The sequence below is a fragment of the Corylus avellana genome, chromosome 6 (assembly GCF_965113065.1).
Source record: "Corylus avellana chromosome 6, dhCorAvel1.hap1.2, whole genome shotgun sequence".
Lineage (NCBI taxonomy): Eukaryota > Viridiplantae > Streptophyta > Magnoliopsida > Fagales > Betulaceae > Corylus > Corylus avellana.
Window position 1 is genome coordinate 26,318,442 of NC_142495.1, and position 19,282 is coordinate 26,337,723.

The 19,282-nt window shown below is 35.9% G+C and overlaps 2 protein-coding genes across 3 annotated transcripts; both read right to left on the reverse strand.

Annotated features, from left to right (window-relative positions):
• Positions 1-1,761: 1,761 nt before the first annotated feature.
• ARP1 (RNA-binding (RRM/RBD/RNP motifs) family protein) lies at positions 1,762-4,444 on the reverse strand. 2 transcript variants are annotated; one of them, XM_059601829.2, is made up of 6 exons: positions 3,926-4,444; positions 3,698-3,845; positions 3,433-3,562; positions 3,249-3,291; positions 2,428-2,656; positions 1,762-2,102 (listed from the first exon to the last, which is right to left on the reverse strand). In XM_059601829.2, the coding sequence occupies exons 1-6, from the start codon at positions 4,106-4,108 to the stop codon at positions 2,062-2,064; spliced, it is 774 nt and encodes a 257-aa protein (XP_059457812.2). In that variant the 5' UTR covers positions 4,109-4,444; the 3' UTR covers positions 1,762-2,061. The 2 variants fall into 2 exon arrangements, with proteins under 2 accessions (XP_059457812.2, XP_059457813.2); XM_059601830.2 differs by having other exon boundaries at positions 1,762-2,122; positions 3,926-4,442.
• A 7,667-nt stretch (positions 4,445-12,111) lies between these two features.
• On the reverse strand, positions 12,112-18,648 carry LOC132187416 (nuclear transcription factor Y subunit B-1). The gene is made up of 8 exons (XM_059601718.2): positions 18,369-18,648; positions 17,947-18,201; positions 17,535-17,664; positions 17,108-17,113; positions 16,611-16,694; positions 16,443-16,481; positions 13,480-13,554; positions 12,112-12,535 (listed from the first exon to the last, which is right to left on the reverse strand). The coding sequence occupies exons 2-7, from the start codon at positions 18,165-18,167 to the stop codon at positions 13,534-13,536; spliced, it is 501 nt and encodes a 166-aa protein (XP_059457701.1). The 5' UTR covers positions 18,168-18,201; positions 18,369-18,648; the 3' UTR covers positions 12,112-12,535; positions 13,480-13,533.
• Positions 18,649-19,282: the final 634 nt, after the last annotated feature.

A 19,282-nucleotide genomic window follows, 5' to 3' on the forward strand; every position in this document is an offset into this window, starting at 1 on the left:
AGCAGCTTGATAGAAAAGACACCTTTGATTGATGGAGGCAAGTGAATTTTGAATGTCTTTTTCGTGGCCGCCGTTCAGATTATTCGATTAGAAAATTGCAGCCAATCCCTATCCAAACGTCGTCGTTGAGTATGAGATATGATTTAATTAGGATCTTGAAAATTTTATTGTTAAACTAACATTTTATATAGTTTCAATAAATAAACTAAAGGGATTTGCATTGTGAAGAAGAAGAAGAATGACATATTTCAAATGTCACATCGATCGGGTCAAGCATAGTCTACTCATCCATGTTTAGTTAATGGTGTATTTAGTATTGCGATTTCATACACGAAAAATGCAATTTTAAGCCAAATCATAAAAAAATAAATTGTTTGAAATTGCGTTTTTAAATAATTACAATTTGAAAAAGGTAAAAAATTTATGTTTTCAAATCGCAAATAAAGATGTGTTTTTTTTAAAAAAAACGTACAATTTTAAAAGCTAAACTAATATTTTAAACGTCAAACCGTGATTTTGCAAAACGCTTAACTGTATTTTTAAAAATTATTTTTTCAAATTGTTATTTTTAAATCACAAACTCAAATAGACCCTTAAAATAGTTTTTTCAAGAGCCAATCCTTGGTTCGAATCTGATATGATCTTTTTGCTGTATATTTTAAAGTCTTCCATGTGAGGCCCAAGGTTGGAAAGAAGGATCTTTTTAGGCCATTCTTTTGTGGAGAAAGGGTCTGTCTTCTCCAAAATCAACGGCATACTTATCGTCCTAAATCACGCGATTGGTCAACCCTTTGGCTTTGTTTGTTAAACAACATCAACATTTCTAAATACTATTCATTTTATTTCTCAAAAAAATAAACATTAAAACATTCTTACTTTTATATCATATTATTCACTTTTTATATCACATCATTTGCTTTTTACTACTATTCAAATAAAAAAAAAAAATCACTATAAAACAAAATTTTTCTATTTTTCAATACTACTTTTTTTATTTTTCTATACTAATTATTACACTTATTTTTTTCCGCACCAAACATGAACAGTGCAGTGTTGTTTGCCAAACACACTCTTCAAATCTGCATGTCCTATTGTACAAGGGAAACACAAGCTTGCTACGTGCCTCACAATTAAATAAATTGGAAAGCACCAACGAAAAGGCCTTGTAAGGCCCACTTATCTAGGACCAGGAACGTAGCCAAAAATTATTATGGACAGGTGCTAGGGGTCAAAATTTTGCTGATAAGGTTTAGTACCTAATACATGGCCTATGCCAATCCTTCCCTCCCTCTCTCCCTGTCGAGGACAATTCATAATAGTAAGTTCGAATTACGTGTAATTCAGATAGTTTTACAAAGAGCGCAATGTAGAACCTATTTATGGGCTTATTTGTCCAAAATAGGTGAATCCTGTATATGTCCTCTTGTGAGTCAATTATAAGCAATTTTGATCCCTTCCTATTGGCTATTAGAGAGTTGTAATATTTAATTAGAACTTAGAAGGGTATCCAACCACTTTAACAGGGTTCATAAGAGTGATATCCAAGCATGGCTTGTCTTTACTGTGATTGTAATTATCAGAACATCACATGGTTGTTGAGACAGGTTCATGGCCAACTCATTTAGTAATCAGAAAAATTGTTTTTTTAATGCATATTATAAGGAGAAATGATGGCACACCACATTGATATTTAAGCCTTTTGTTGGTATTAGTAAAAGCTGGAACATGAGAGAGAGAGAGAGAGAGAGAGAGAGAGAAATCTGTAAAAAGCAACCCAGAAGATAATGGGTAAAAACAGATAAGCATGGACTTCAGTTTTCATTTTTTTAAATGGTTTACAGAAATTACAGCTCAAATCTGAGGTGTTAGAGAGAGAGAGAGAGAATGAGAATGAAAGAATCCTATCAAGCAACTAAGAATAAGAATTAAAAAAAAAAAAAAAAAATTGAAATTGAAAAAATTGGAAAGAGCAGCCACGACAGATCAGATAATAAGGTTGTTCTGAGCAGCCACCAACTTCCCCTGCTTTGTTATTCCCAACTAAGTGCCCCCTCTTCCCTCTTACCCAACCTTCTTAAACCTCTCATCTGCGCCCATTGTACCTATTCCACAGCCAAGCAAACTGTCTTTGTAATATCAGTTTACATTTATTTATATATTCCCTCAAATATCTCTTACAAATTTACTTGAGTGAATCGTTAACATCGGTTTGTAAATATGACAAGCGTCACGTGATATCTTGTGCAACTGATGTGGTAAGTTTCACATAGAATACCACGCTAATAATTTATAAAAAGTTTTGAGTAAAAACTGAAGTACAAAATTCCTTAATGGAAGGGCAGTTTGGTCCATTCGTTTTTAAAGACATGTTGAATACTAGGTATTGTTAGCATGTGAGGCAGGCACAAGTTGAATGAATGTGTGTACCTGTGGTGGGAGCAATTGATGCTGGTTTTGACATGATCGCCGGGACGGAGGCAATGGGGCCCGCTGTTGTTGGCGAGAAGATGTGGGCTGGTAGGCCCATTGTTTGTGATTGATGGTAATGGTAATAAGGGTACATGGGCATCAATGTGTTGCCACCCACCATAGCTTGCCCCGGATACACTTGAGAGAAATGCCCATTCATGTAGCTCCCTCCGCTGTAGTTTAGCTTCTGCATGTGTAATAATCATTCAAACAAAGTAAACAATTAGCTTCATTTCTTATTATTTTTTTTGATAATTTTTTTTATTAATTAAAAGGCAATATTTTTTTTATTTTGAAAAAAAAATAAAAAATTCCCTTTTATAACCACAAACAATATAGGGCATTGATATATATCTCAGCATATATAGGATCTAGGGATGGATTTAGAATTTCTCATAGAAGACTGAAATGCCAATGAGAGGCGGAATAGAGATATGTTATAGTACAATAAAAGGATCATTTTTAGGTCATAAAAGTTTTAGGTGGCAAGAGGTTATAGGCTCATCAGTGGGTGGAGTCACATCAACTATGAATAAAGCCTATGACCTCTTGCCATCTAGATTTTTATGGGCAAAAAATGACATTTTTTATTGTACTAAAGCATTTCTCTGTAGAATAAGCCTAATTTTTAGACACACATATAAAATAAGAAAAAAAATTCAAAATTCCCCGACCCGGGTTTGGTCCATCGTCGGATCTTAAACTTGCTTCCTTAAATTAATACATATATAGTTATAGAAGCAAGTTCAACAGAGTGGTATATGAGATCCAGTGCTTACATGATTGTAGCTGATATCAGTGGCAATGTATGTGGGAGAGTACCTGATAATACAAGGTAATTAGGGGAATTAATTAATTAATTAAAGCATAATTAAGATGGAGCTATTGTGAATAATATATATCCCTAAAACGTAAGTGTAGGTTAATTAATTAATTAATTACTAGCAAGAGGCATATACGTACCCATAGAAAGGAACGGGCTGATGATGCTGATGATGAAAGGGCGAAGGGGGTGTCCCCGCCGCCGCCGGGTAGTACCACTGCATCTGATTCGCCGGTGCAGCTGACGTGGGCCTCGGTCCACCGTTGGATCCTTCATCATGCACATTAACACAAACGTTACATACACCCCCCCATGATCGTCGCATTTACGACAATGCCATTGCCAAAAGAATCAAATATATATATATATATATATATATATATATATATATATATATATATATACCTTGTTGTTGAGGAGGAGTGGTGGAAGCCGTCGACCTTGGGCGGCGAGCTCCGAGCGAAGCCAGGTTGCAGTTGGCGCGGCGCCCGTTGATAATCGGCGTGGCGTCCTCGCAAGCCTTCTTAGCTGCTTCAGCCTCCTTGAACGTCACCTACGAATTAATAAATCCCATAATACGCACGTGTAACAAATTAAGCTTAATCAGATCAGATCCACCATGGGAGTACTTACGAATCCGTAGCCCTTGGATCTGCCAGTGATCTTATCGGAGATAATCACAGCCTCCAATATCTCGCCGTACTTCTCAAAGTGCTCTCTCATGGCCTCCTTCGGCGTCTCCCATGCCAGCCCTCCCACAAACACTTTTGTTAGTGTCGTGTCTCCAAATTGCCCCACGTTGTTGCTCATCGTCATTGTCTTTGTCTAGCTAGCTAGCTAGCAGCTCGATCGCTCGATCCCCACAACACCCACTAAACGAAAAGTCCCTCACAAGAGTTTTCTCAGATATTTTCTGTGTTTGTGTTTCTTGGGGGAGAGAGAGAGAGAGAGAGAGAGAGAGAGAGAGAGAGAGAGAGTGGGGTTTGAGGGGAGAGAAGATGGAAGGAGGGTATTTAAGGGGAAGGGGGTGGAAAGAGGAAAAGAAAAAAAATAAAAAAAATAAAAAAAGTTGAGAAAAACAGAGGGATCGGACAGAGCGGCAGACAGATAGACTTTGGTGAGGGAATGAGTATCCCCCAACGTGATCACACACCCCCCCTCCTCATCTCCGCTGTTCGGGCCTTTGTCTCTGGATTCTCTGCTATTTAATATGTCTCCTTTTTTATACGTTTTACTCCACGCGCCGCCATTGTAACACGCTTCTTTACGTGCATTTGCTTCATTTGGAGTTTTGGACGCTTGCGTTATTTTCAGCAGGAGGGAGAGCGTGTAGTACACGCGCTACTTGAGCATGTTTGAGAAAAAAGAATAGGAAAGAGGTATTTGTCAATGTTTTCTGTCGAGTACGTGAAATTGGCATTATATATATATGCTACTTAAGTTACGTTCTTTGTCTTTTGATCAAATAATATGTGTGCTTTCTTTATAAAAATATATGTGGAGACGAGATTATATACTTTTAATCACATGTTGACGTGTGGATTTTTATTTGGGTTAAATCAGAAAATGGTCCATGTGGTTTTTATTTTTATCAAAACACTTTTTGGTTTTAGAAAGTGATGAAATTGATAAGTGGGTGAGTTTATAAGATTACTCTTTTTTGTTTATATGTTGTTAGGCTCGTTTGCCGTCTTATCGAAAGTTGTCACGATTACATATTTCTCTCTATTGATGATGGTGGGGTTTTCCGACAACCCCGCAAAGGCCGGGGGACTTGCAAAGAACCCTCACTCATGGAGATGCTCGTGCAAGTTCCCACAATGTATCACAACACAAGAAAAGGTCGTCAAGAGGGAGAGGAAGAGTCTCCCGTAACATCTTTACGAGATGAGGTCCATCGACCCACCTTTGCTATGGCGGAAATGGGTTGTCGAAGTACTTTACGATCACCATTATCATTGGAAGGAATTTCGCCCCATCAATACAACCGGTCCACCCCCTTCATTTTTTTTTTTTTCTCTGCTATAGGATATTTGTTGATATGACACATATACATGTTGTAATGTTGGATAGGACTTGCTTAACTGTTTTTCATAATTTCTTCAATATTTTAATGGTAGATGGATGGAATAATTATTTTCATAAAGATGAGAAACCCACATTAACCAAATTTATTGCTTTTAAAAATTAATAAAACTCTTAGCTGGATCAAATCTGTATTTAACTTTTTATTTTTAATTTAATTTTTTCTATAGCGTGCTCCGACGTGCCTCAAGGATGCGTAGGAGAGCAAACAAATCGGAAACTCATGGTTCAGGGTGACAGCAAATGCCGTACGTTTAGGAAAAATTTAACGAGGTTTATCGTACACCACCTGCTGTCCTTAACACTGGTACTAGTGACCCAATACCATAAGATCGGTCGGTCGGTCGGTCGGTCCACTGGATCTCACTTTCAACCTTATAAATTATGATATATATATATTTATGTTTGGGGGTGTTATAAATTTTTTTACAAATTGATGTTGTAGTCCGTGTGCCACGTCAATCACAATTAAATTCAATTATTTAGTAATTGATGTAGTAAGTTTTTTTTTTTTTTTTTTTAAATGTCCGCACAAAAGGGGTGATAGAGATTCGAACTAGTGACCGCCACTTTATTAGATATGGTAAGTATTACGTTACATGGATTTACAAACTGATGTCCACCATAATCAAATTTATTTGTTAAATTGGTAAAAAAAATACTACACACACTCTCATACTCATACTCTATAATGTGTCACTATATATAAGTCATAATTAAATTTTGGATGTATCTCTGTTGAATTTTGGATTTAATGGTAAGTTTGAATTTCATGCATTTAGAAATGAATGTAGCATTTCTCAAGGAATATTTTGGTAATAGTGTCACGTGAACTATCATCTTAATTTGAAGAACCTGTAATCAAAATTATGACACTCCTAATAATAGCCAATTTTCTTCTATCTTAATTGAAATAAATTTATAATGCTACTAATGATATTTGGTTGTTTATTTAATGTAAGAGTAATTACCAATGATGATGGCTCAGTGGCTTCAATAAAATTTCTAAAGTGGTTGGCATGTACTAAGGTGAAAGTCTGTTTCACAAAATGGGAATCCTCAATCCTGTTAATATTAACTGTCTCTGCCATGGGTCCTATTGATCTTCTAAGCATGTTCGGCTCCGAGCATGCAAGTGCTAGGTACAATAGTTACAATTGATTTTCGTTGCCTTTTTTTTTTTTTTTTTTGGGAGTGGCCTGTCTCTTTTAATTGTAAACAAAAACATATAAAAGTAATTAATGTTATTCTTCACGCTTATTTATCATATTCATATCATATTGGTTTACCTAACGTATTTTAAGTGACTTCTTACACTAATCTTTTTTCTTTAAAAAAAAAAAAAATTAAAACATGTCATATCAAGTATAATGAATAAAAGTTAGAAATATCATTATTTTATTTATTGTTTTTTCTTAGGTGAGTTGCATTACTCGTACTCATTATATAAACTTTATAAAGCAATAAACCGTAGTAAATAGCATGACTAGTGAACAGTTGAAAGTGTGGGTAGTTAGTTTCCACGTTTATAATACGAAGGGTGGTTAAGGAACAGATCCCCGAAAAATATTCAGTTAATTATATTTAAAATGTATTTTTGTCTTTTCATTTTTTGAGGAGATAAAAATATTCGTCCACTATAATTTAATAATCTCTATTTTTTTTTTTTTTTGTTGACATGTCCACACAAGAGAGAGAGGAAAGATTCGAATTAGTGATTTTCGCTTCATAAGGCGCAGTCTCCAACTGATTGAGCTACCAGTTAGGAACGGATGAATAGTAACGAATCAAAATTGTTTAGCAAATGGATAATTAATGTTTAAGTGGTTAAATAAATATTACTCTTGCATCAAGAATTTTTGTGCATGATTAATGTAAATTACCTTAAATTACTTTAATGTTGTGAAAGGATTAAGTCAAATTATAGTTAAACCCAACTTGAATTGTCTATATTTACTCTTTTTGCCATTGATTTTTAGCAAACAAATGTTACTGAACTACAATGACAATCAGGTAAAATAATCATTTTAATCGTTCTGTTCTGTTATTTTCAATTATTATAAAAAAATTAAAAAAATAGAAAACAGCGAAAGCGTCAAAGTCAGATAGATCTGACGTGTCCTCAATCGTGTGGACCCACTACTCCTTAGTATGGACACTAGCTCTGTCGTGGGCCCAACCTTGAATGTTAGGACTCAACCCTCACGCCACGTACTCTAACAAAGAGTCAAGTCCACCTGCTACACTGCACAGTCAAGGGTGTAATCTCACGCGCCAATCCATTTCAATGTATCCTTAAACTACCAAACTATGTATGTACTGTTCTACAATACGAGCAACATTGTAGAAGCGGGAATAATTAGATATTCAGTAATTTGTTATTTAATTTTATTATTAATTTTGATATTAAATCAACACTAGCTGCTTAATTTAGTTCTCTTGTATTTACGGTTTAAAATTACTATGTGAACTGTCACGTCTTTTGTAAGAACGATTTAGTAACCGTTTTGAGTTTTAAGAATTTTACCTATGCATTAACATAACATAATCCTATAAATTATAATTAACTATGGATGCCCGAGTTTTTTCTGCATTATATTTGACCATATATAGTTAACATATAACTATGCTACCAATGCATGTACCTTCTTTTTTTTTTTTTTTTCCTTAAATTTTATAGAGATTTGACCTTTTGTGACTGGGAGATTGAGTGAAGATGACGATGAGAGTATAAGAGGATATGATATTCGATTTAGATGGAGAATCTATAGCATGATTGGATGCGCGTCATATTATATATATATATATATATATATACACACCGTCTTTATTCACTGGTTTTTGTTTTCTTTGACAACTAAGTAGTGATGATTTGGTGGTTTCAAAGACAAATTTAGGCGCAGATTGAGGAGATCATCAGATAATGCTTTGCACATTTCGTCCGGCGAAAAAATAGCCTACTTTTTGTCCAGTAACATGACAGAAAAAGGAAAGAAAACCCATGAGAGAGAGGACCTAAATAAGACTTTACCAGTCAAGAGAGAGAAATCATTACTGTGAAAGAGACCATATAGGGATTATTGGGTGCAAACTCATGAGAGAAGGTTCGGTGCGTGCCACCTGCCTGAATAGGTACTGGTGTTCGGATAATGTAAGCTGTCGGGCATGCACTTGTGTGACAAGTGAGCCTTATTGAGCTCTCTCTCATGAATTACTCAGATTACATGTAGTACGTACCTAGTTTATACTATTTAATATATGCATTATATCAATTAAAACTACTAAAATGAGCAATGCAATTTTGCACTTTCAAATCTATAACCTTGTTAGTGCAGTTTTCAAATAGCCGTACCAAATGAAAGAGTTTCTCCTACGAAATAAAGAAATTGTTGATCTTTGAGAAGACTGAAACACCATTTTGGTACTTAAGAACCAAAGGTTGGGAGAATATGCGAGGAAGAAATAGCGTACCAAAGAGAAAGAACACATGTATTGAAGAGATATAGAACATGAGAGTGAGAGAGAGAGAGGGAGCAAGTGCATCTTTTGTAGCGAAACTTGGATACTTGGGCGTTATGATGAGTGGGCTGAATATTCGGGTTGCTTAGCCCAACAACCTAGGTCTAACAAGCCTCGTACTTATGAACAGGGACGGAGCCGGAAAATTTTATGGGAGGGGGCCAGCCAAATTTTTTTTTTTTTTTTTTTTTTTTTTTTTCCGGTTATTTAGAATTTTTTTTATTAAAAAAAATTATTTTGGTTGTTTTTTATGAACTAAAGACTACCGTAAGGACAAAAAAAGTTGACATTTGAAAGTAAAGGCCAAAAATAAAATAAAATTAGTGGATATGGACCAACAAAATTAAAAATAGGGCCAATTTTTTTTTTTTTTGACGGGGCCGAATGACTAAAATTAAAATTTTAACTTAACTTTTTTTATTTTTTTATTATTTTTTTTACTTATAATATTTTTTTTCCTTATTTTGGGGGGGACCATGGCCCACCCCGGTCCCCCCTCCCTCCGTCTCTGCTTATGAAAGTTATAATTATGATAAAATAAATTTATTCTAATCTTAATGTATGCATAAATGAAGAAAACTTCTTTGACCCAATTTAGAGCAAAAATTGATCCCATGATATATATATATATAATATACCGAAATACGTAGGGATGGATGGTAAAGGATTTGTAGTAAGCGCGTGAAGGCACAGGGATAGGGGACAGCGTGAGTGGTGGGTTGAAGCAAAGCAAGGGGAATAAAAGAGCATGGCGTTGATGCCTTTGTTGTCTCTGCTTGCAATGCACTTCGTGTTCAACGAACATACGGGTAGCCCACGTGAGGACTGCCAGATCATGTACTGAATCTCTTTCACCCCCCAACACAAAAGCCTCTCTCTCTCTCTTTCTCTCTGGGTCATTAACGTGGCCAGCTGTATACCAACAGGCTTACTTTGGTGAATACCAGAAGAAGACGTGTTTTGACCAGAGGAAAGAAAAGGAGACTGTGGGCATTAAAGGTACTGGGAATTTATTAGTGTAAGTCGAGGCATCAGGAAGGGGTTGCTAGTGGCGTGAGCTGGACCCTCTTGGGGTATGAGTTGTCCAAACTAATCCTAACATGATCAATAACGTGCCTTTCTAGTAGGCATCATTTGACATTTGTGCTTATTCAGTTATTCTTCACAATAATATATATTATTATCCACGGGAGAAAAACCGATAACCCTTCTACATTAGTAATAGATACAATTTGTTTGTTGTATAAGCAAGCAAGAGGTTTTAATTGGCATATATAATTTTGAGGTGGTGTTATTTGTTAGCCATGGTGTTTAAGGCTGCCAATAAAGGACCAACTCTTTCTCAACATATAAGGGCAAGTGGGGGGTGCAGTGGGGTGTGTTGGGGGTTGAGCTGGCGGGTTAGAGAGCAGGCAAGAAATGATGGTCACGTCGTGGGGGGTGGGGGGGAGGGGAACATTAGATAATCACTACATTTTCAGAGGAGCATTTCCTCTTCTTGTTCTTGAGGTTCAACCAAATCTGAGAGAGAGAGAGAGAGAGAGAGAGAAAAGAGAGACCCAAAATATGATGCCACCACGCCCTCTCTTTGCATGATCACTTGCCACGTGCGTCTAACGTGACAGCTTCCTCGGTGACAAACAAATAAGTATCACGTGCTGCTGCGTGTGTGCTGTGAAATAATAAAGAGGCCTCTTCACCTAAATGTCGTACATCATGTTTGTTTTTGGGTGTGAGACAACTTTGTCATTGTCCCACTGCTTCACTCTTGTCTTGGACCCAATTCATTTAAAGTCGCTCCCGAGTGGTTCAGAAAACTAGCACAAACAATTGGCTTGCAGATCAACACCATGGGTGGACCAATCTTTTCATAATTCAATTTACACCTTTTTCTTCTAACGATAAAACCGATGCCAGACAACTACACTAAGAAGCCCGCTGGACCATTAAAGAGTTTTATGCATCCAACCTTCTAAAAGATGACATGAGAAATGCTACTATCAACTGTTCATTTTCTGCAATGGGATATTACAATTAATTTTTATTTGTTATTTCATTTGGGATCCCTATCCGAATCGACTCTTGCACGATAAACACCCCCTCACAAGGAAAGTCTAATAGTATGGTTCTCAGTAGCGTTAGCAATGCAAACGTGCTGTTTTCCTTAAGAGACATCTAGGGTACATTGTTAACTTCTGTCGATGATTTTCCGAAATCGAACTCAAGATATAAATATTCCCGTGGTTTGGAAAAAATGGAGCTCAATTTTTTCCAAACCACCAAAGCCATGTAAGACTCAGGAGGATCAAAGTTCTCACCCACCCACATATCTATCCAAACTCAAATGGTCCAACTTTCACTCAAACTAAAATAAAAAACGATTCCCTATATATCCTTTTTCTTCTCCACTTACCCAAAAAAAGATAAAAGTTCTAAATACCAGTCCAACCATACCATAATCTCTCTAATCTCATGACTAACCAAGGCCCTTAACCCAAGATCACATACTCAAACCACACAGCAAGATGCTTTTTACGTTAGAATTGCCTACTCAGCAAATCTCATCCTACCATTCTCCAGTGTGTGTATCGTCTAACATATAAAAAATAATTGGACTATACAAACTACTCAATATCACCTTACAAATCAACCATTAGATTTGTGGACTTATGTAAACTTTACATAAGTCTATAGTAAATCCTACAAATCTAATTGTTGATCTATTGAGTTTGTAAATATAGACAAATTATTGATACCAATCATTTCCTTTGTTTAAAAGGTCCAATTGGACGGTATTGTCATCCCATATCAACCACGTTTTTTTTTTTTTTTTTTTCCTGAGCCATATCATCAAATTTAACTGTAAGATGACAGAATATGAGTCAAGCAAATTGAACTGTTAATTGGTAGATGGTTCCTTCACCTGCTTTCAAACCCCTTGCTTGTACTGACCATAACCTTACGATGATGTTCTTGCAATAAACCGTAATTAGTCCAAAAGCTAGGGACGAGAATTTCATTGATCATACTAGAATCCACGTTCTCAGGAACAGTAATCTGACAAGCATTTATAAAAGGTGATCGGAAGGCAATCCTTCATTACCAGATTGATTATTTGCTACGAATCAAATGTGGGTGTGTGCAAGAGAGAGAGCAACAGCAGCAGCAGGAGGTCCCCAAGATGTCAATTTTTTTTTTTACCGGGGGTCAAAGTATGATATGCAGAAAATTTCATCAATCATCAATCATCCAAAACAAAATACAAAGGATAGGTACTCCTACCAAATCTCCACATGTTCCAGAATTTGACATTGTCGAGCAACTAAATTAGATGGAGCCAAATTTACAGAGCTTATAAGACTAACAAATCTGTTCTGGTGGTGAGACCAATCTTAAGCACCCCCTCCCCTCCCATTTGCCCAGCGACAAAAAGGAAAAAAAAAAAAGAAAAAAAAAGAAAAAAGAAGACCCAGAATGTATAGTATTTTGGATGAAAAAGATAAATCCAATAAATAATCTACTGGTGTTGAAACTAAATAATTCTCCCAGTCTTATAATTCGCAAAGATGGTTAACGAAAAGCTAGAACTCCCTACTCGTTTCCTAGCATAGAATCAACCACCAAATGCTGACCATGCACCTGCAAGAATGCAGAAAACTTGCGTTATTACCATCCAACCATACACTACAGCCACTAAGCCTCTTAACCTCTAAACAAAATGCATCATGTTCAGTTTTCACATAGAAAGGAAGTAATGGAGCCATTACAGAAATTTACCATACCACAAATAGACATCACACTGTTTCTAACAGAGCCCTTTGTAAAAATGGAATAATGTTATTGCTATGAGGCAGAATAAACTCCAAGAAAATAAAATTAAGATGAAGAAAGCTTATTTATAGAAAAGAAGTACGATAGAAGCAGTCAGTAATATAGGCTTAGCTCTCTTAAAAATCTTCCTTGGAAGCATATCTACCATCCTGCAAGTAACTTTTGCAACCATACTTGGCATGTCTATCAAATGCTTAGATGACTAAATAGCATAAGAAATAAAGCCTCTTCGATGGAAAAATAGGAGACTTGGAACTCACTGAAAAAGCCTTGTTCTCAAAACATACATAGCAGGCTGCCTTGGGATTTATGGCAATAAGCGTAAAAAGCCCCACCAGATGATATTCCCATCATCTTCAAAGAACTACAAACTCATTGGAGAATCTCAACCCAATAACCAATCTTGGTTGACAAGTCAAAACAGAAAGGGAGATTAAAAGGGATATAAGGTATGGCAACAGGATGTTATTTCTAACAAACAATCAGAGACAGGCTCGAGTTCAGCCAGCCAAACACACCCAAAATATATTGCATTAAGAGAGTGACCATATTATGCTATGTATGTGTCAAAATATGAAATGTATAATCTTCTGAATAAGTTATAAATATGGCTGATGTCACATTTTCTGCCATTCAACTAAAGCCAGCAGAAGTCTTCTGAAATATTAAATGAAACATGGATAAAGCACAGAGACAAAGAGCCCAAGATAAAGAACTTATAATTCCCAATTCGCAATCAAAAGGTCCATTACCCAATATTGCTCCCAGCAAAGCAGGATTCTGGGAGGGAAGATCTGGATGTGGTCCTAACCTTCAGCATCAGCAAACTGAATACATGAAAAACATTAAAGGTATCATTACCAATTATGACAAATTTGACACAAGTATTAAGATGAGAAGGGCTAGGAAATCTATTGACGGATACAACTAGAGGCTCGTACCAATTTAGCAGGCTGTTATGAACAATAGCATATAAAAATGACGCCCCCCCCCATATACATAAAAAGACATTCAGCTAAAATGTCTGGAAAATCCCCATCCAGACATAAGCCTTCTCAAAATCACATCTAACATCGATCCCATGTTGAGGCCTACAAATTCAGACACTTTAATCTGACACCTATATGCACATCAGTCTTTCGTGCATAAAAGATCCTTAACTGAGAAATAGTACAGCAGTATGTATTGTATTATTGCACCATAAAGGACCCATCTAAGGTGCAGCACATCACTGCATATCGATTTTGTAAGGACTGCCAACAAGGCTAATCATGTGAAAGACATGCCATTAATTAACTTCGACCTTCAAGACTGAAGCAATATAGGTTGAATTGGGGAACTAATTAACTATAGCACATGAAAGTCGTTGAAGACTACCACAGAAACAATGTTAGTAACATCCTTAAGCATGGATATTACAATAAGTCAATAATAAAACCAAAAGAAACAGGAGCTTTATTTTCTACAGCTTCTTTGATGTCTGTGAAGAGATCTCATTCATCATCCTAGCAGAATTGATGTAGACAGCTAATTTGAGCTGAGACTCTTAAGTTTCCTTCTAAAAGCAATCCATTGAGAAAAAGTTATGGCACTGGACTTGTGGTAGAATGGATGTAGGTGATTCTCATTTATGCTATTGAAATCAGAAAAAAATGGAATTATTGCAAAATTTTGGAAGCTTGCAACTGGACACTTATTCAAAATATTATCTAAAGATGCCACCCTATATAGATAGTGATGACGACTTTGGCTCTGGCATTGGTTCCCTTCCCACCCCATTTTCAGACTTCATGGTAGCACCAAAGAAGACAATCTCCTAGCAGGGAAACAAGAGAGTTTGTTCTAGAAGCATTTAACTGCATAGAACCACATGAACTTCAAAACACATCTTGAAAACATGACTGCTAAGGCTTTGGTGTTTCAACAACCATTTCTTATTAAAAAATACTGTCAACTCTAATATCTTTCCGCCAAAAAAAGCAATCCCCCGTGGTGCATCTTGACCCTTTTCTCCCCTAAGACCCTCATGGAAATTAAGGTCCCTCTTGTACAACAGACAAAAGCCTCTCTTATCTTAAACCTTCATATTAACCATATCACCTGGCCTACTCATGAAACAAACCTTCCCTGTCACTAACATAAGCAATGAACTACCAACAATTGAAATGAATATAAAGCAAGGACAAAAAAACCAGATATTACCAAAAAAAAAAAAAAAAAAGATGAAATCCACAAGATCTCATGGATACAAAACTTCCTCTAACCCATACGATAGGGTGGGCAGGTTAACCGATTACTGACTTTAACCGAACCAATATTAACCGTAACTGATAGTTATCGGTCGGTAATCGGTTAAAAATTTTATACCGATAAGCTTATCGGTCGGTTAAAAATTTTTTATCGAAAAACCGATATGACTGATAAGCTATTTTAATTTTTAATTTTTTAGAATTTTATATTTATTATTGTAGTGAATCAATATAAAAAAAAAAAAAAGAAGCTTCAATAAGGTATTTTAGCCAAAAATATACCCTAAAATAACTAATTTTTAATAAGCTATTTTAGGCTTTAGCCCAACAAAACGTATTTGGGCCTCCAAAACAATTAATTTTTGGCTTAATTAGCAACCAGTAAAAGCCCAATAAAAAGCCCACAAAAGCCCAAACCGATTTAACCAACCGATTAACCGACCGGTTAACCGATTACCGATATGACCAATAATTTTCGGTTAACACTTCTTATCGGTCGGTAATCAGTTAGGATTTGGTTAACCGATAACTTATCGGTTAACCGACCAATAAGCCCATTAACCGGTCCGAACTGACAGATACCCAGCCCTACAATGAAGGATCTCTTTTGTTTTGTTTTGTTTAGTAGGTAAATACATAACTTGTGCAACTTAGCCACAAAACAAAATTAATTATAAATGTTCAACAGAAATTATATGATGCCTCCAGCCAAAGTAAAATTTCTTCACTTGAGAAACTGATGGCAAACAAATATGAAAGTTAATTAAATTACTATACACAAATAAAAGAAAGTTATGGTACTAAGATGCCCTAAAATTCTTTAGTAACTCAACTAAAAAAAAGTCTAGAGGAATGTGAGGGAAGAAAAGGGGAAAATGCTATATCCAATTCAAGCCCTTATTTACCAAGAACGACTTAAAACGCACAATTAGTAATTCTGTTTTAGACTTGTTTATATCCACCAAGGATTTTTTTACAACAATAAAATCTTCATCAGCAAAAGAAAAAGTCCTAAAAAGCAAATGACAAAACTGAAAATTCAAGTTTTAGGCAATATGAGTCCTAAATTGATCACCTTTTCTCTAGGCAAATATGACCACATTGCAACAATAAAACAATGTAGAAGGTAGACTGGTGCATCTTCTTGGGCCATGTTTAGCTAACTCGGAAGCATGAATTTAGAAAAACAAAAGAAGTTTGATATGACTTTCCAACCGGTGTTGTATCTCTTTAAAGGAAGGAAAAAAAAAAAAAAAAAAAAAAAGAGCAGGAAATAAGTAGTCATGAATGAATGCCAAAAAGTACACTAAAGCTGTTACTTCAAATCTATAATCCAGTAATTCTATTCTTCATTTCTCCAGAGAAATACCACATATATGTGTTACTTTTTTCTTTTCTTTTTTTTTGGGGGGGGGGGGGGGGGGGGGGGGCAACACAGACAGAAACAGATAGAAAGAGAGAATTACTTGGGAGTTTATGTAGTTCAACGGCCCCTGAAGACCAAACTGCCATATTTGTGCACCAGCAATGCAGAAAGAAGACAAAACAGTAAGCTAATGATTGAGAGCTTAGTTTACAAGAACACAATGCATGGAAGTATTCAATAAATTTGTCCTTAAACTATGGCTTTGCACCTGTGGATTTTGAACAGTCAGACCTCCAACTGCTTCCCTTTTAGCAGATGCATCTCCACCCCTAGCAGATCCTTTGGAATCACCCTAATGGAATTCATAGTTCACCAACAGTGTAAGTCTGAGTCTTGAAGGAGAGACACTAAGGAAAACTATGGACCTGTTTGGTTGTGTTTTTAGAAGACCATTTTTTAAAACTATTCTCAGAGAACAAAAACAAAACTTACAAACATGATTTTCTCAATCATTTTATATTTTTCAAAACAAAAAACAGTTTCAGAATTGTAATTTTGATGTTCTTTGATGACAGGCTATTCAACAAAAATTCTATGATTTTTTGTTAAAAAAAAACGTTTCATAGCGCATTTTTATACCGTGTTATTTTAACAAATTTCAGAGGAGAGACCATTTTTTAAAAACAGAAACCGGACAGGCCCAATATAACTCAAAGTTAATTAAACTAAGAATTTATAGTATGGTATAGATGTGGGTTTACTTACCTCCAACTGTGACAGCACAATCATCCCAAAGAAATAAAGAAAAAAAAAAAAAAAACATTGTTAGATCAAATGCACAGGGAATAGGTCCTAAACCAAGAGGTATATGAAAAATATATTATACTAATGCTCCAATCGGTTGATAAGAAAAAGCATGAAAGAAACAAGGAACAAAAGCTTGGGTTAGATTTTTAAACATCTGGACAGAGAACAGATAACATGGAGCCCACCGTAAATCAGTTGGCTTCAATGATTCATGTGCCGATTGTTTATATATGAAATGGACGTTAAACCTATATTCAAGAGTTTTGTTCTATCCATATTTCTTCACCAACTAAACAAGTCAACAATTCAAATTGATCTACAAAATAAAAACGATATAATGCATAGTCTAAAGAAAAACAATTCACCAAATTGGAAAGTTAATTACCTCTCTGTACCTAACTAGGTACACCTTAAGCGGCTCAATATATTCTTCAAACCCTAACGTTGCCATTGCCCACAACAAGTCATCGCCATTGATGGTCTTCCTCTTCTCCTTCTGGCACTTATCGCTTGCTCTACACAAAAACCTCAAAACATAAATCAGATTTAACAAGTCCAAAATCCTAATTCCGCAAAATCTACACCAATCACATTTCACCAAAAAAAAAAAAACCTAAAAAACTCTATCTCCCTAAATCAATAATCACGTCTCAGAAAACAACCCTCGCTTTCCAAAAACAATAATCACATACCATAAAACAAAGCCCTTACCATACGCAAACACCAACCGCAAACAATTTTCAGAGATTCAGATTTAATAACAAAACCGTATAATAAAAACAGCATCTGGTACGCACTCGCTGGTGATAAAGCTGATGAACTCGGAGACGCATTCTTGCATCGTGTCCTTGGCGTCCTTGGCGATCTTGCCGTTGGCAGGCAGCGCCTTCTTCATGATCCTGCTGATGTTGGCGATCGGCAAGTACCGGTCTTGCTCACGCACGCCGGACGAGCGCGGGCTCTGCTCGCCGCCGCTATCGTGGCTCCCGCCCGCCGGACTCGTCGGCGCCTCCGCCATCTCCGGCCAGAAAAAAAAAAAAAACCCTAGATCACTGCATTCACAGAGTCAAAAGCAAGAACACAGACACACATATAATTAACAATCTACATATACTCATTACACATTCATATGTATGTACAAGTATTCAAACGAAAATGAATGGCGGAAATTGAAACCCTAGGCCCGCCATTAAATACGATTTGAACAAGAGAGAGGTACCTGCACCTGTTGAGAGAGAGCAAGAAAGGTGTGTTTCGTTTTGTATTTGGCGCGCGCTGAGAAACGAGAGGTGATTGGTGGAATTGTTTTTTTTTTGGAGAGAGGGATCGGACGCTGGATAAGAAAGAGAGGAGAAGGGAGAGTTTGATCAGAGAGGGAGAGCTTTTTGGCTTTACGCTTATCAGCACCGTTGGTTGCGGTTCAGTTTTCTGTATTTATAGTGCGACTCCCCCCCTCCCAAAACACACGCACTCTCGCTCCTTTGCTGAGTTTCCGTGCTCTAGAAATTTTCTAAGGATAAACATTGGAGAAGGAAAATAAATTCCTTAAAAGGATATGTGATTTTTATTCGTTACTTTAATTGACTAAATTAATAAATTTACATTTATCTCAATCTTAAAAACAAAAACTACTTTTTTTTAAAAAAAAAAATCATTTTTTAATTGCTCTTTCCACTAAAAGTATATTTTACGATCAGTTGACTTTAGCCGTGTTTATCAACTTTTGAATCAATTTTTGTTAAATAAACAAAAAATTAAGAGTTGATTAAAATGGTGATGTCATTATTATGAGATAATTATGGATTAGAAATGTAATATGTACAATTACTCATAATATAATGTAGCTTTCTATTCAATTAGATATAATGAAGATAGTAGCCATGATATGTTAATGGATTCCTAGTTATTTCATCTTATTGTCTAGGGTTATAGAACTGATCCACATAAAACATAAATTGACATATGTTTAAAATGCATATGATCTTTTTTAAAAACGCATGTGAGATTACGTGCATTTTGGATGTGTACTAGTTTAATAGACTAGATTTGGAATAATTCTTCAGATCTAATTTAGAGAAAATTGTCCATTTTAAAATGCACAAAAAAAATATTGTCGGTGTAAAAATCAGATAT

What these genes read in the sequence shown, in the direction of transcription:
- ARP1 (XM_059601829.2), bottom strand. Translation starts at nt 4,108, where the DNA reads ATGACGATGAGCAACAACGTGGGGCAATTTGGAGACACGACACTAACA. An exon ending in CAGCCCGTTCCTTTCTATGG is followed by an intron (nt 3,292 to 3,432) that starts GTACGTATATGC and finishes TTGTATTATCAG; the next exon opens with GTACTCTCCCACATACATTG. An exon ending in ATCAATTGCTCCCACCACAG is followed by an intron (nt 2,103 to 2,427) that starts GTACACACATTC and finishes GCTGTGGAATAG; the next exon opens with GTACAATGGGCGCAGATGAG.
- LOC132187416 (XM_059601718.2), bottom strand. Translation starts at nt 18,167, where the DNA reads ATGGCGGAGGCGCCGACGAGTCCGGCGGGCGGGAGCCACGATAGCGGC. An exon ending in ATCAGCTTTATCACCAGCGA is followed by an intron (nt 17,665 to 17,946) that starts GTGCGTACCAGA and finishes GTTTTTGTGTAG; the next exon opens with AGCAAGCGATAAGTGCCAGA. An exon ending in TGACTGTTCAAAATCCACAG is followed by an intron (nt 16,482 to 16,610) that starts GTGCAAAGCCAT and finishes CAAATATGGCAG; the next exon opens with TTTGGTCTTCAGGGGCCGTT.